Source organism: Melanostigma gelatinosum (assembly GCF_949748355.1).
Source record: "Melanostigma gelatinosum genome assembly, chromosome: 14".
NCBI classification, from domain to species: Eukaryota; Metazoa; Chordata; class Actinopteri; order Perciformes; family Zoarcidae; genus Melanostigma; species Melanostigma gelatinosum.
This window is the reverse complement of record NC_136647.1, coordinates 21274349-21289146: the sequence shown is the minus strand read 5'-3', so window position 1 is coordinate 21289146 and position 14798 is coordinate 21274349. Positions and strand designations below refer to the sequence as shown.

The following is a 14798-nucleotide window of genomic DNA, read 5'->3' as shown; positions in this document are numbered from 1 at the left end:
ACATTTTGACGGGTTTCGTTTCAGACTTCAAAACTGACTTTAAGTGTTGGGACCAAGAAAAGACTGGCTTTGAAGAATCTTTTCTTCCTAGCACAAAGCCGCCTGATTCAATCCATGGGAGACATGCAGAGCGATGATGTCATACTTTTCAGGAAGGTACAAAATAAGTGTGCATGTAAAGAGAGCTTACATTTAATGGTGCTGAGTGGGCAAAATGTAAAGTCGGGAGCTGCTGCGTGTGCAATACATCTGCAGCCTCTCCTGGCTCAACTCATTAAGATCGCCCCAGGTTACAGATGCAGCTTGCCGCCAGAGGTTGTTGGTTTGAGTCCCGTTTGAGCACTGAAAAGCTCCTCTGAACTTCTCGGGGCGGTGAGCTGAGAGTCAAGTGTGTGCACAGTGTGGGCTCACCTGTGCTGGACACTCCTACTATGTTGCTGGGCTCGCTCATGGTGTCGTCCATGACGGCCGTGACGCGGAACTCGTACCACGCCTCCTAGGAGCAGGAGAGCAGAGAGAGAGGTACGTTCAGCAGGTCAAACTCGTGTCTGGTGTCTGTCGCGCTGCAGGATTGTGTTTGTGTCTCCAGAGACCAGCCAGCTGAGTCACAGAGGCTTTGTGGATATGAACAGTTACCTTTCAGTGTTCAACAGATTCCAAAACCCATCATTGTTCCTGCAGTTTATAAATAGCACAATGGAAACTACAAGTCATGCATGAAGATTTTATGATTATTTTTTTATTAAAGGGGCACTCCGCTAATTTTACAAACTCTTATGACTTCTTAAGCGCTATAGAAACAAAACAAAATCACACTCCTGATGTCATAATGATGTCGTCAGGGTGATCTTGGATCGACATTGACATTTTGACTTTGCGAGGCTTGTGTAATTCCCATAGTTGTGAAACTAAACATAATTTTTACGGTGCATTATAATCACTGTTATAATCCATTATAATGTGATTATAAGTTACTCTAAGTCATCATTTTGCTCTAAGGGAAAAAAATGTCAGTGAGCAATAATGAAGTATCATGATACTCATAACTGCTTAAATAATGCTTTATAATGTGCTTATAACACATTATGTGTATAATGCATTATAGACGTGGGCGTCATAAAAAATGTTTTCAAAACGAAATCTGTTAATGCCAAATTAAGAGAAGTTTGGATGATAAAGTTTCCTGATTTTATTCAGACAGGTTGTGCTGTGATCAGACCAATATGCATGAGGAGGAACAAGTAATACGAATCTCAACAACGTGAATATCGTAATGGATAGATAACGTGGCTGAAGATGGATAAATCACCTATGACTCAGTCATGATAACCTCCATTTCATTTCCTCGTGGCTGCCTGTGCTCTCCACAGAGCAGGGTCAGCTGTGGAGCTGTGGATTCAGTTAGTGTCTTGCTCAAAGACACCTCAGCAGGGGTGCAACACCTGCTTTGCTGTACTGTTGAAGTAACGCCCACAAACCAACGGATAAACATGGCGTGGACTGAGCTGTCAGCTCAACTGTTTCCTGCACCGTCAGGAAGAAGATTGAGGATGTGGGGAAGCGGGTCCTACCAAACAGAGCAGTCCCCTCCCTGGTCAATTCACCTCACAGTGAAGAATGTGCAGCAAAAAGAGTTATACAAGCGAGGTGCAGTGTGTGTGTGTGTGTGTGTGGGTGTTTGCTGTGCAGTGGAAGGATCTGCATGGAGCTGACAGCGGCAGTTAGATTGAAGAAAAGAAGCTCAAACGTGTCACGGCAGGAGAATTAGCCGGCACACGCGAAGATGTGGAATGCTTAAAAATAAGTATTGTGTCAGTAAAATTCACCGTCCTCTTCATACTTCATACGGACTATTACATCGTATCCAACGTCACGTTTCGGTTGCTCGTCTGTCTTTTCGCTCATTAGAAGCTAGTGGCAGACCTGCAGAGGTAAGAGCACACGTGTGCGTTCTGGACGTTCGACATAACATATAATAACCAGAAATGGCACAAATTACAACCCACAGCGGTGGTCAGAAAGTGTGCACACCTGCATTGTTACTATGACAACCAAGGTGGATGTGGCAGAATCTGATCTGGGTAATCTAGAGCGGTATTTCAAAACACAAATCAACTTTGCCTCAAGTCTGAACATAGCAGCCTCAGCGTTGGGATTTGTTCAGGTAAGCTGTTAAATAAAGTTTTTGTGCTGCGCTGTGAAACGGAGCAGAAAGAGGTAGAAGGGGGCGAGGCTGTGGAGGCCTCTGCTGGGTGATGGGGAACTGGATTCTTTGCTCAATCTGGTGCAGGGGTGGGTGAGCAGACAAGCAGCTGGATTTGGGACGTTGTGGATTTTGGTGGACTGTGCTGTGGAGTTGAGAGGTGAGAGGAGGGCAATTTTGTAATGTGGTTAAAGTGGCGATCGAAGGAGAGGGTTTGATCAAAGATAACATCAAGGTTACAGATCTGGGCGCCAGCAGTAAGAGGGGAGGGGAGCCATCGATCACAGAGACAGCGTGGCGGGATTTGCTGAGGGATTTGGGGCCTGATTATGAGGATTTTAGTTTTGGATTTATTGATACCAATTTGAACCAGTCAAGGGCGGTGCCAGTGATGTTGGAGGAGGACTCAAGGCAGGTGAGGAGGATGGAGTGATTGGTGGCGTGGAAGGCAGCACTAAGGTCAAGTCGTAAACAGATGTTGAGGGTGTGGCCATCAGGACGAGGTTATTGGTGACTCTCATCAGGGCGGTTTCTGTGCTGTGTTGGGGTCTGAAAAGATTTATATGGTTTTGTAGAGTTGGTTGGAGTGGCTTTTGTGTTCCAGTTTTTTAGGCGGAAAGCGGAGATTGGAACTTACTGCTTGGAATAATTCTCACTGCTCTCAGGCACAATAACAACCTGCTCAGCACCAAACGGCAGGCGGACACAGTTAGCGACTTGCTAATAGAGCATTTAGTAACTTAGTAAAGACTTGCTAGAGTGAAAAGCGGAACTAGAAGAGAGTGAATGCTGGACTTACATTCATCAGGTGGACACAAACATGACTCATAATGAATGATTATGCTGCTCCCGAACTGCTGGATGTGTAAATAAACTTGAAAGATATGGATACGTCAATGTTGCGTTAACAACTTGTTTCCCCAGCCCCCAAGTGGCCAAAAAGATGAGTTATTGCAGGTTAAAGCCTTCAGGACAACCTTCAGGTCTAAAAAGTGAAGCCAGTGCAGAAGTGTCTTAAAGCTGCATTCTTTCTAATGGCCAACAGGGGGTGACTCCTACAGTTGCAAAAAAACGTCTGATTGTATCGAACTCTATGAAAACATCCCCCTATATGCCATATACATATATATATATATATATATATATATATATATATATATATATATATATATATGTATATATATACATATATACACATACATATACATATATATATATATACATATATATATATATATATATATACATATATACACATACATATATACATATACATACATACATACACATACATATATACATATATATATATATATATACATATATGTATATACATATACATATATACATATATATATATATATATACATATATATATATAAATATATATACATATATATATATATACATATATACATACACATATATATATACACACATATATATATATACACATATATACATATATATATTCACATATATACATATATATACATATATACATATATATACATATACATATATACATATATACACATATATATATATATACACATATATACATATATATACATATATATATTCACATATATACATATATATACATATACACATATATATATGTACACACATATATACATATTTACATATATACATATATGTACACACATATATATATACATATATACATACATATATACATACATACATAGATATATATATACACATATATATATACACATACATATATATACATACATACATACATACATACACGTGCAAATTTGAAAAGGCATATTTAACCCTCCACTACGTCCCAGACACTTCTTTAGCATGGAACTGGTCAGATGCAGCTTTTCTATAACACTGTGTGTGAGGTCTACAGTTCGGGTCCTGTCTTTTACCTGGATCAGGTCTCGGGCGAGCAAGTCCGTCTCCCCAGCAGGAATGCTGTCGTCCAAGACCTCCCATCGCTCCCCGAGGCGAAACTCCATGACGTAATGCTGGATAGGTGCTGTATGATTGGCAGGCGGGATCCAGGTGAGCAGGACTCCCTGCTGCGTGCGATTGGCTGTGAGGCACCGTGGTGGGGTAAGCAGCACCAATGGTTCAGGGGTACTTATAGGAAATACTGGAAGAGCACATACGGGTTGGGAATGTGTGTGTGAGTCACTCAGTTATATATTCAGTGAGCAGTTCCACCAGTGAATCAGCCCCCCTTTTCATTTTGACACTGTTTCAGAACATGACTTCTTCAGGTCCTTGCCTCATTCACTCATTCACTCATTCAGGCGGTCAACAGTTGATGCTATCCAACATGTGAGATACTCGTTGTTTTCTGTTGCCTCAGTAACAATAATAGTTTTAATAGGTGTGTTGTTGCATGTGACTTGAAACTGTTTTTTTTAAAGGAGAGAACAAGCAGCCCCCCCCCCCCCCCCCCCCCCCCCCGGCTGAATGCTTTGTCGTCTTCAACACAGAAGGTGATGCAGCCTGAATGGTTACCCCAATGTTCAGCATGTCACTTATCTTTAAGTAATAATCTGTGACAGCTTCATTTATACTTAATAAATGTCCCTTTCATCACTGCGAGGAGAAGTGGTACTGTAGAATGAATGATTCAACCACCGCCTGGTTTAAGCTTCTTCTTTGTGGTTCTGATAATCTGGTTTTTCCTGTAGAAAGAAGTCTGCACAGAAAATATGTGAATTTAAGTTATATATTGTGTTTCAGTACACTTATATATGTCCGAACTGTTGATTTCACCATCTTCTATTGGCAGCTGTCCCCGGCAGATTAAGACATCTTGGCTGTTATCTGAGTTAAGAGATTCTTTCTCTGCACTCTGGTGTTTGCACCTTTTAGACACAGATGTCATACGTCAGCTTAATAATAATAATGTGACGCGTGTACATGTCATATGTACACGTCCGTCCAGCTCAAAGATGCCGGGATAGTTCGCCTCCCAACAATTTCACAAATTTGTGAAAAATGTTTTTTGTTCATTTCAGACAGGCAGTGAGCAAGTCGCTCAGCAGTTGTGGTGTGAATGGCCAAACAATAACTATAATGTCACTTTATTGGGTGATGTCCAGTAATCCACCAGTAATATCTTAATAATATGATTTGAACTGCTCAATTTTTGTATTACTTACATGTTTTTAGCCTTTTCTCTGACTCACTGGCTTAAACAACATCCTCATTTTTGTATTGTTGTTGTGATGTTTGGTACAGTCACATCCTGTTCTATCAACAAATACAGGCCTGCAGTTTAATACATAGGAAACAGTTGCAATTCATATCCCAACATCGGTCAGAACAATTGCATATTGATACTTTTTTAATAATTTAGCCGAACAATATAACTTTTCATTAGGGCCAGAAAATAATATGTTCATTAATGAATGATTATTATTGTTGTTTATGACTGAATGAAAGCTCATAAAACATCAGCACGATCCTCTCCAGCTGAGACGTGAAACACGACCAGCACTCACACGGAGAGGGTTTGGATTTCCCCGAGCGGAGGCGTGAAACATTTACTTGTCAGACCTCATTTACAGCAGAGAACTCTCTCAAACCGTTGCTCTGCACAAACCGTCGCTCTGCACAAACCGTCGCTCTGCACAAACCGTCGCTCTGCACACTGGAGCGCTAACCTTTTCTGGAATGATAGCCAGGAATGTCTCTTGAGCCGACTTACTTTTATATGAATATATTAACCAGAGCACTTTCCATCGTTCTTCAACATTGGTCCTACTTCTTTAGAGACAAATTCTTCATTTGAAAATGTCAGAATACAAATGAGAATAGATCTTTACGATCCTTGGTGATCCAGGAAATTTTCATTTTTCACAAAAAGATAAGAAATGTTTCGTCTCAAGTAAGTAAGTAGACTTCCTGCTCATTCGACGTGCCTAACGTGCCAAAGCCATTTCATTATAGGATCCCTTTTGTCACAGTGGAGCAGCAGTGAGTACACTCACCTGGTGTGTTCACAGTGACAACCTCGCTGAAAGGGCCCGTGCCAAGCTTGTTTTGGGCTAAGATGCTGAATTGGTATGTTGTCTCTGGCTCCAAGCCGGGCACCACCATCCAGTCGTGGCCTCCAGGCACGGGTATGGAAAGCCAGTCGTGTGGACCTAAACGCTCCCTCTTCATCCTGGACAGGAGGCAGGATGAGAGGAGGTGAGCGGAGACATTTTGAGAGATCACTTTGTTATACTGGGGGTAATATTCTATTTTCCCAGCACCATTATCATCACACAGTTTTGCTCGTCACGCTGTAACATAATGTGACGTCATGTATTTTTGTTCACTTCATTCACAACGTGACTTCCACGTGATGGTAATAAAGCGCATGCTGCGCTCAGCTTTGCGGTTTTGCCCATGCCATACATTCAGATCACCAGATAAAGCATTACACTCTACACATGCAACACTCCTACTGCTAGAGTAAAGCACTTCCTTTATACTGTATGTATCACCGAGTGAGATAGCGGTTTCACCAACATAGCTCCTGTAGCACTGTGAAGTGCACACAGTACAATTCAATATATGAATTAAAGGGGACATATCATAAAAAAACACACTTTTTCAGTTATTGTGCACGTGTGTGAAATAAGACGACTCTCTAAAAGAGACAGACGCTAAAACGGAGCGTTTCAGTCAGATTGAATTCAGGTATATTCAGACAGACACTATGAGCCAAATATTGTGTTTTTTGAAGATTACAGAATGTAAAAATGTTCTAGCAGAAACATCACAGCACTGTGATGAACCTGAAAATGAGCATGAGATGTCCCCTTCAAAGCATTAATAAAAGGGGAGGATTTCTCTGCCCCAGAGTTCCTTAATATGACGTATCTGGTAAAGTTTTGTTCCCTCCTTGATACAGCTGCACAGCACACACTTGGCCTGCAGTAGGCCTTAATTCAAATTAGAAATGCTAATCCAATTTAGATATGCTTGACAGCTGAGTGGCTTTGTATTGAGAAAACATAGCAGGTTTCAGCGCTGACAGATAGTTGGAATAGTGTGCTGTAGTACACAGTGATATCAAGAGAGGCAGGGTCCATCTGGGTTTATTTAAGGATTTTAAAACAGGATGTGGAAAACTACTCATCATCCCTAGCATGAACACAATGCTGAAGTTAAAATGCACTTCTTTAACTGACGGCAGGGTTCCAGGGGGAAGAACCACCTGAGAAATGTCACTGAGATGGATGCAGCCCAAAGCTGCTCCACTCGCATCACTCACTGATGTTTGCCGTCAGTCTGAATATCATTCATGAAAGCTGCTGTCTGATTTTCTCTATATTTGTGCTGCTCTGCGGTTCCCTCGCTGTTTTAATAAAGCATGACGGGAGTTGGGTTTTTTATAGTTGATGCTGTAAAAAAAGCAGAGTATTTCCTGCATGTTGGTGTCCTGCATCGTGTTTGGGAAGCTTAAGGAGGAGACTTGGATGAACACTTCAGAGGGCTGAGTGTAGTCAATGCTCTATCGCTCTAGCAGGGTCCAGATAGTGACAGAGAAGACACTCAGAATGCATCTAACTCCTGAGTTTGAGAACCAACTAACCATTTGTACAAAGTCTGCAGCACATATTACTGGCAGCAGTTACTGCTATCACAATTACATATAATGAATATAGATTAACTTCATGCCAATAAACGCATTCGTCAACGCTCTTGTCGAGGAGTTTGTTAGTATAAAATCAACCTGTGCATCCCACTGAAAATGCATACAAGTCGGCAGCAATGAAAAATCCCATGGACCTTTGAATGAGCATTCTAGACTTACTTTGTTTTATTGATTAGAACGACATCAGGTTTGTGTCCATTCTCCTTTTTTTTGCAGTGGTGGAATGTAACTAAGTACATTTACTCAAGCACTGTTACTTACTGTCATTGCTGAAATCTCAAGTCAATAAGTAAATGCAACATTTCAACCCAGGCCCTTTCCCCAGTCAAGCAGCAGAGAAGCAGCAGCAGCAGCAGCAGCGGCAGCGGCAGCGGCAGCGGCAGCGGCAGCGGCAGCGGCAGCGGCAGCGGCAGCGGCAGCGGCAGCGGCGGCAGCAGCGGCAGCAGCGGCAGCAGCAGCAGCACAGAGAATTTTGGGTCATGTTCAGTTTAGTTGCAACCAACAAATTTCAAGATCAGAGCTGAAAGACTCACTCACACATCTGGATCCCCCGTGTATTTCCATCTCTACGTTCTCACAACTGTTCTGAACACAACCCTGGAGAAAGACGTTTTCAGAAACAACAGAGGAAGTACCGGAAGAAAAGAAGAAAAAGCAGGAAGCAAAGCATGCTGGGATGACTCACACATGGCCATACCAGACTGAGAATGTCTGCTGGAAGCCTCCGTCGTAGCCCACCTCCCAGGACACATTGGCCCAGGTGGAGGGCGCCGCCACGTGGATGCTGGTGGGGGCGTGGGGGCTTGTGCCTGCAGGGAGGGAGAGAGCGGCGAGAGAGGTGTTGTTCGAAGGCCACATTAGTCACTGAGTAGCCTCGCTGTTATACACGACATTCATTTTGAATGTCAAATGGCTTTACTGTGAGCTGGACCAGGTAATGTGTTTTCAAGCAGCCAGCCAATGTAACATCCAACTGTGAGAAAGAAACATTTTTGTTTTCGCATGAATCATGTAATCTTGCGTCCAAAATGACTTTTTTTGTACTTGTGACATGTCAAATGTAAATAATGTGAGTAGCAGTGCTTCGACTGATTTCTCCAGGCAGAATTCCCGATATGCATTTTTGCTGATTGCCGATCCCATTGTTTAGGTCCTGTACTGGAGCCAAAGCAACAGGAAACCAATCAGGAGCCAGTTCAATACACTCATTGTTTTGCTGTGATTTGACTGGCTCTCCTCCACACAGCACACAGCAAGGTCAGCAAGGGACAGAGATGAACAACAGGACAGGCAAGGTCAATGACTGCCACACATTCAAATATTTTAGGAATCCAGCATTTCAAAACAAATTTGTGTGCAGAGAGTGTGCAGCGTGTTCTCCTTGTGGTTGAGAGGATGATGCATAGTATCAATGCTATCTACACGGACAAGCATCTGATCAACACTGCTAATTCATAGGTTGATACAATTTGCTGTTTGTCTGTTACTTGTTTCTTTTGTGTTCAATTTCTTATGCTGTTTTAAATTTTTAGTTTTTAAATCTGTTATATGTTCTTTTATGCAAAACTTTGTTGCTTGGCCAGGACTCAATCGGAAAACAAAAGGTTAAATGAAACTAAATAATAAGTCTGTTCCAAAGTATCCACCTCTGAGAAGCTTCTGTTGAACACAATCAATAAACTCCTCCTCACCTTCACCTGCAGAACTGAATGCTTTGCACTGCTGCTGCAGCAGCAGTGGTTGTGTATGTGTAGTATCTGTAGTATGTGTAGTACCTGCTCGGATCAGCACACTGTTCATTGTGACAGTTAAAGCGCCCCAGCAGAGCATACAGACACCTGTTCAAGGATTCGTTGGGGAAATGTGCTTATTCACGTACTTTTTAAGAGTAAGACGAGAATATTGGTAGAACGCATATATTAGTGGATTAAATATGAAGCTGGAGCCAGGAGTCCGTTAGCTTAGCTATAAATGAACGCCAAGTGGGTTGGTAGGCCCATCAGTCTTGGGGCTCGTAGTACTTTTAGGTTTACACGGGAGGAAGACGAGCTGGGGCCTTAGGGCCAGCATCCAGCTGTGACCTCAAGAGAAGTCCTGAGGGAAAGATAGCCGGATCTTCTCAAGTGTATTAATCCAATGTCATCTGTTTGGACTTGCCTAAGGTGTGCAGTGAAACTTGTCTGGGTAAACGGTCAGAGCAGAATCATGGGAGAAAGGAAAGGGGGAGACCAAGAATGGGGAGGCAGGATAAAGTATAAAGTATAAAGTAATGTACATGTCTGTTGTGCGGTTAGTTGACTCCGGACAGCTCGGTTTACTTGTATACCTTGTGATGCAAATACATCTGCGTGAACTGAGGAAAATCCAATCTCTCTTGTGTTCTGTGGGTTTTCGTGACTGAGTTCCGAATAGTGAGATCTTGTGGTGTCTCACCACAAGTCAGATAGAGAACAGTTACTGAGCCAGCCGTTAGGTATTGAGTTCCACCATAAGTCATAAAGTCAAAGAAGCTGAGCATCATCAACGGGGACAACACCTCTAATGACATATTCAGGCCACAAGCCATGTCCCGTGCAAAGTGATATGATTTTACCACCACCACTCATAGCAGGCGATTCAGAAACAAGGGTGTAGACATTAAACTTTGGCCGTGTTCGAATACTTTCTCTATAACCCCACCTCCTGTGTCAGAGCGCTGTTGATTGGGCGCTTCAGAGGACGAAGGGTCAAGGAGCTGACAGGATGAGTCTTCCAGATTCAACTCAATAGGTCTCTCAAGAGGGCGGTCAGCATGAGCCAAGAGGGACCCTCAAAGCCAACTCACTTGTATGCTGATGTGAACTGTATCAAATGTTCCCGAAACACCTCTCCAAAAACAGCAATTGTCCAATCCTAGCTTATCGACGGTAACTACTCACAGCAGGCCTGTCAAGCTTCTCTGCATGTTAAAGTGTGCATATGACTGAGTCTTTTTGCTGACGTTTGCAAAAAAACAAATGACAAGAGTAAAAGTATAAAGAATGAATTAAACTGTGTATTCGACTGTAAGCTGCAATCATTAGCATGGCTGGCTAACTAGCTTACCTACAGCAACAACCTAATTCAGCATTAGCTTCAAGGCCGTGGATCATTTTATACTACATTCGTTTTGTGGGGGTCACACATAATTGTGTAATATTTCTCCAAAGCTGGTCCTGGATACTCCTGCTAGCTATCTGAGTGTGCAAGCTAACGCTAGAGAGTGTGTTTTGTTCTGTATTAGATTTGAGGAAGTTTGCACCCCAACAAACTCCAGCAAATCTTGCTATCCGACAGAGCGTTATGTTCCCCAAACATATTGGATAGTCTTCATCCTAAAAGCCTTTGCTCTTGTAAATGAAACATGTTTGCCTTCGTATGTAAGCTCTAAGTATAGTATATAGCTTCTGAAGAAATATATGTAGGTTTCTACACGTAAACGTATGTTTGTGTGAATTTGTGTCCATGTCGGGTACCTATGACTTGGACGTGCGTGCTGGCAGTGATGCTTGTGGCAACGTTGGTGGCGACACACTCCCACTCCCCGTGGTCCTCCTTTGTGAGTGACTTGAACTGTAGGCTGCCTCGGGGCAGAACATTGTGCTTGCTTTTGCTGGGCTTCCCTACCTGCAGTCCGTCCCAGCCAAGGAAACAGAGTGAGCCAAGGGGAGAAAGAGAGGGACGGGGAGAGAACACGCACTTCTAAATGCACATACAACAGGGACAGTTTGAGATATTTATCTGCAATTTTACATCTACAACAACATTGATTTCAATATCTAACTTAAGTGTCAAATTACACAGAATGGTGGATTTCACAAGTGGGAGGTAAAAACAATAGCTAATCATAGTCAGTGAGCGAGATTAAACATGCCTCATAATTAAGCAAACAACTGAGAGAATCTAATATGTTCCCTTGATTGCATATTTTATAGACGTCATTAAAATGTGATTAAAAATGCTACAATGACATACAGTAGTTTGAGTAATTAAAATCAGGCAATTTACTACAGGCACAGGTTTCAGACGGGAAGACTTCTCAATGGAGAACCCTTACATGTAGGCAGGTGCGGTGTAGAGTGCGCAGGGTGTCTTACCTTCCTCCATGTGATGTTGGGAAACGGGTCTCCCTCCGCCTCACAGGGGATGACCAATTCTCTCCCAGCCTCTTGCCTGTACTCCCCTCCAGGAACCACTGAGAATTTGGGAGGGTCCTACCCGGGGGGAGGGGGAGCAGCCAAAACAGGTGAGTAAAAAACGGGTGAGTTGTGATGCCTCCTGGATGCATTTAAATGGCTATGGGACTGTGGGCGTACCTTTAGCACCAGGGGAGCGGGAGGGGACCATCCCATGGAACCCAGAGCGTTGTAAGGCATGCAGGTATAGGTGCCGAGAGAGTCCTCCGTCACCTCTGCCACACGGATGCTCCCATCGTCCATTTGGCTCCAACCAGGGTACTGTGGATGCAGAAGTCATGGACCGTGTGTAAGGAAGGGTCATGTTTTGTTAAAGGTCGATGACAACTCAAATAAGAGACTGAGGAGCACACTGAAACAAAAAGGTTTGACGTGAAAAATGGAATCCCTTGGAGCTTCCACTGAAGAAATGCCGCACTTGTTTGGGGCGGAGTAAAGTGAGCGGAACCCCATGCTGCACCGGCTCACCCTATCGATTCGGAGAGGGAGGCCATCTTTCTTCCACTTAACCAAAGTCACGGGGGGATTGGCATCTACGGGACAGCGGATGAAGCCGGGCAGACTGATGGCCACGTAGATGACGGATGGCATGTTTACAACACGGGCAGGATCTGGTGAAAAACAAGGGAAACATTTCTTGTGAAAAGAGGGAACCGCAGTGCTGCTGATTGTAAGAGCTACATAGAGAAGATTGGGAAATCAACCTGTTAATGGGCTCGTCATGAAAAGATAAATGAGTTAATATGGACACAGCTGGGCTGAGAGCAGCATTTGTACGTGCAGAGAGTATTTTGCTAAACATTGAACACCCATTCTTAAAGTGAAATTACACACACAGCTTTGTGTACATGATGACACATAGAATACATTTCACAGGATCAAATCCCACTACAACCTGCTCTCATGTATGTGTGCTACACTGACTTCTGCCCCCATCCCTCTACTTCCTGGACAAAACAGGCAAAAAGTTGTTTTTAGTGATGCAGGAAAAAAGTTGTATTCAGAATATGGTATTAATGGCAGCCAGACTGGAAATGAATGAGTGAATCCACAACAGTTAGTAGCGTATTCTGACGGCCTTTACTCCGGTGATTCTCTTTGCAGCCTTCTGAAAGCAGCAGGTATCTGTTCCTCATCCACAAGATTAAACAGAAACTTTGACTGCATGTAAAACAGTCAAATCAAATATTATCAAACCTTAAAAAATGATTTCAGAAATAAGAAAAATTATAAAACACGCTGTTGGGGTCTGGCGCCACCTCCTGGCTGAGCTCCTCACATGTTCCGTCCTCCTCACCCAAAAGCCTGACCTCAGATCAGAGCGGCATCTGCCCAGATGACCACACCTCCACCTCCGACCACAGCTGAGGCGGACCCTTCATTGGCCAACAAGCAGCCTCCCGCTGTGCGCGCAGGCCCGCTTATAAGCACCAACCCAGCGATATTCTTCCTCTTCAGCCTGGACCTCAGTCCTGGCTACATGAAGATTCAGCTTTCCCCTCCAGCATCACGCTGCCGACGCAGCCCACGAGGGAGCCGCGGCCTACAACCCTCATCAAACCCTGTCAGGTCACAAGCCATTTCGCTGTACGAAACAGCCGTGTTCGATTCTGAGTAAGGCCCCTTACCCCACGATAACGGATCACTTCCGCGATCCGTTTTTCCGCTTTTTCTTTTTGTACACATATTCCGGCGAAGGAAAGACGACTAAGCCTCCCTCCTTCACCGATGATTTCCGGTAAGACGTACGGACCACGCCGAAGTTAAACTGTCCCCGCTGCAGCGAGTACAGATCGGACCTGCGCTTGCTCCAGAGCTGCGCCACAACGGACCGAAACAGCTGGCAAACGCCGCGCCGATCAGCAAGCAGCCTCCTTGTTTTCTTCTCGAGGAAACGCACAAATTCTTCCTCGAACACTCTTCCCTTTGTTCCGAAGCGTCTCCAAGTAAGATTCATGGTATCTGGGCATAGCATGAGCGGCGCCACAACGGACCGAACCCGCGCCGGCAAACGCCGCGCTGAACAGCAGCTACCCGCCCCCCCTCGAGGAACACACGATTCCTCCTCGGAGACTGGCCTTTGTCCCGAAACTTCTACAAAGTAAGGTTCATGGTATCTGGGCATAGCTTAGCTTAATATAACCTACGTTAATTCAGATTATTCATTTATGTGTTGATATTCCCGTATTTTGTTGTGAGAAGTTACTGTCACGCGATATCAAGGTATTGCGTAATCCATCGCGGACCCGAAGCTCCGCTTGTGTATTAAACTGCTGTAACTGTCTGCATTTAGATAAATCGCTGCGAGTGGATGCAGAGTTTGTGTATTATTACTTGAGAGATGTGATGAGAAACACTACGCTCATCTCACCGCAGCGATAAAGCTCTGTTTTGTTTGGGGATTATTTTCATTCATTTTATTTCACTTCGTGTGGCATTTCTCTCGTCCTTGAATCAACTCTGTGAGTGAAGTGTGGGATCGCGGCTATCGGGCATAAGTGTCGTCAGTCCGCGACGTGACAACGGCACCCACATAGAGCTCCGCTGAGTGTGGGTGAACCCCCGCCTATTGTCCCAACTCACGCGATGCATCGGCACACGTGATTACATACAGCAACCTCTCCGCCATTTTATCTACGTCAGGCGACTCCGCCATCTAGTGGTAGCTTAGCTGTAGGTCCTTAAGACTCCACACATACTCACACACACACACACATACTTGCATACATACATCCTC

At 43.8% G+C, this 14798-nt stretch overlaps 1 protein-coding gene across 1 annotated transcript in view; it reads right to left on the bottom strand.

Moving 5' to 3' along the window:
• igsf9bb (immunoglobulin superfamily, member 9Bb) overlaps positions 1-14798 on the bottom strand; it is a gene marked incomplete at both ends in the record, with an annotated part of 121076 nt that overhangs the window by 25954 nt on the left and 80324 nt on the right. The window contains 8 exons of the mRNA XM_079283559.1: positions 412-496; positions 4108-4334; positions 6190-6365; positions 8533-8656; positions 11342-11492; positions 11963-12079; positions 12182-12322; positions 12530-12672. Of these exons, the coding sequence (XP_079139685.1) occupies positions 412-496; positions 4108-4334; positions 6190-6365; positions 8533-8656; positions 11342-11492; positions 11963-12079; positions 12182-12322; positions 12530-12672 (1164 nt within the window). The remainder of the gene's footprint in view (positions 1-411; positions 497-4107; positions 4335-6189; positions 6366-8532; positions 8657-11341; positions 11493-11962; positions 12080-12181; positions 12323-12529; positions 12673-14798) is intronic.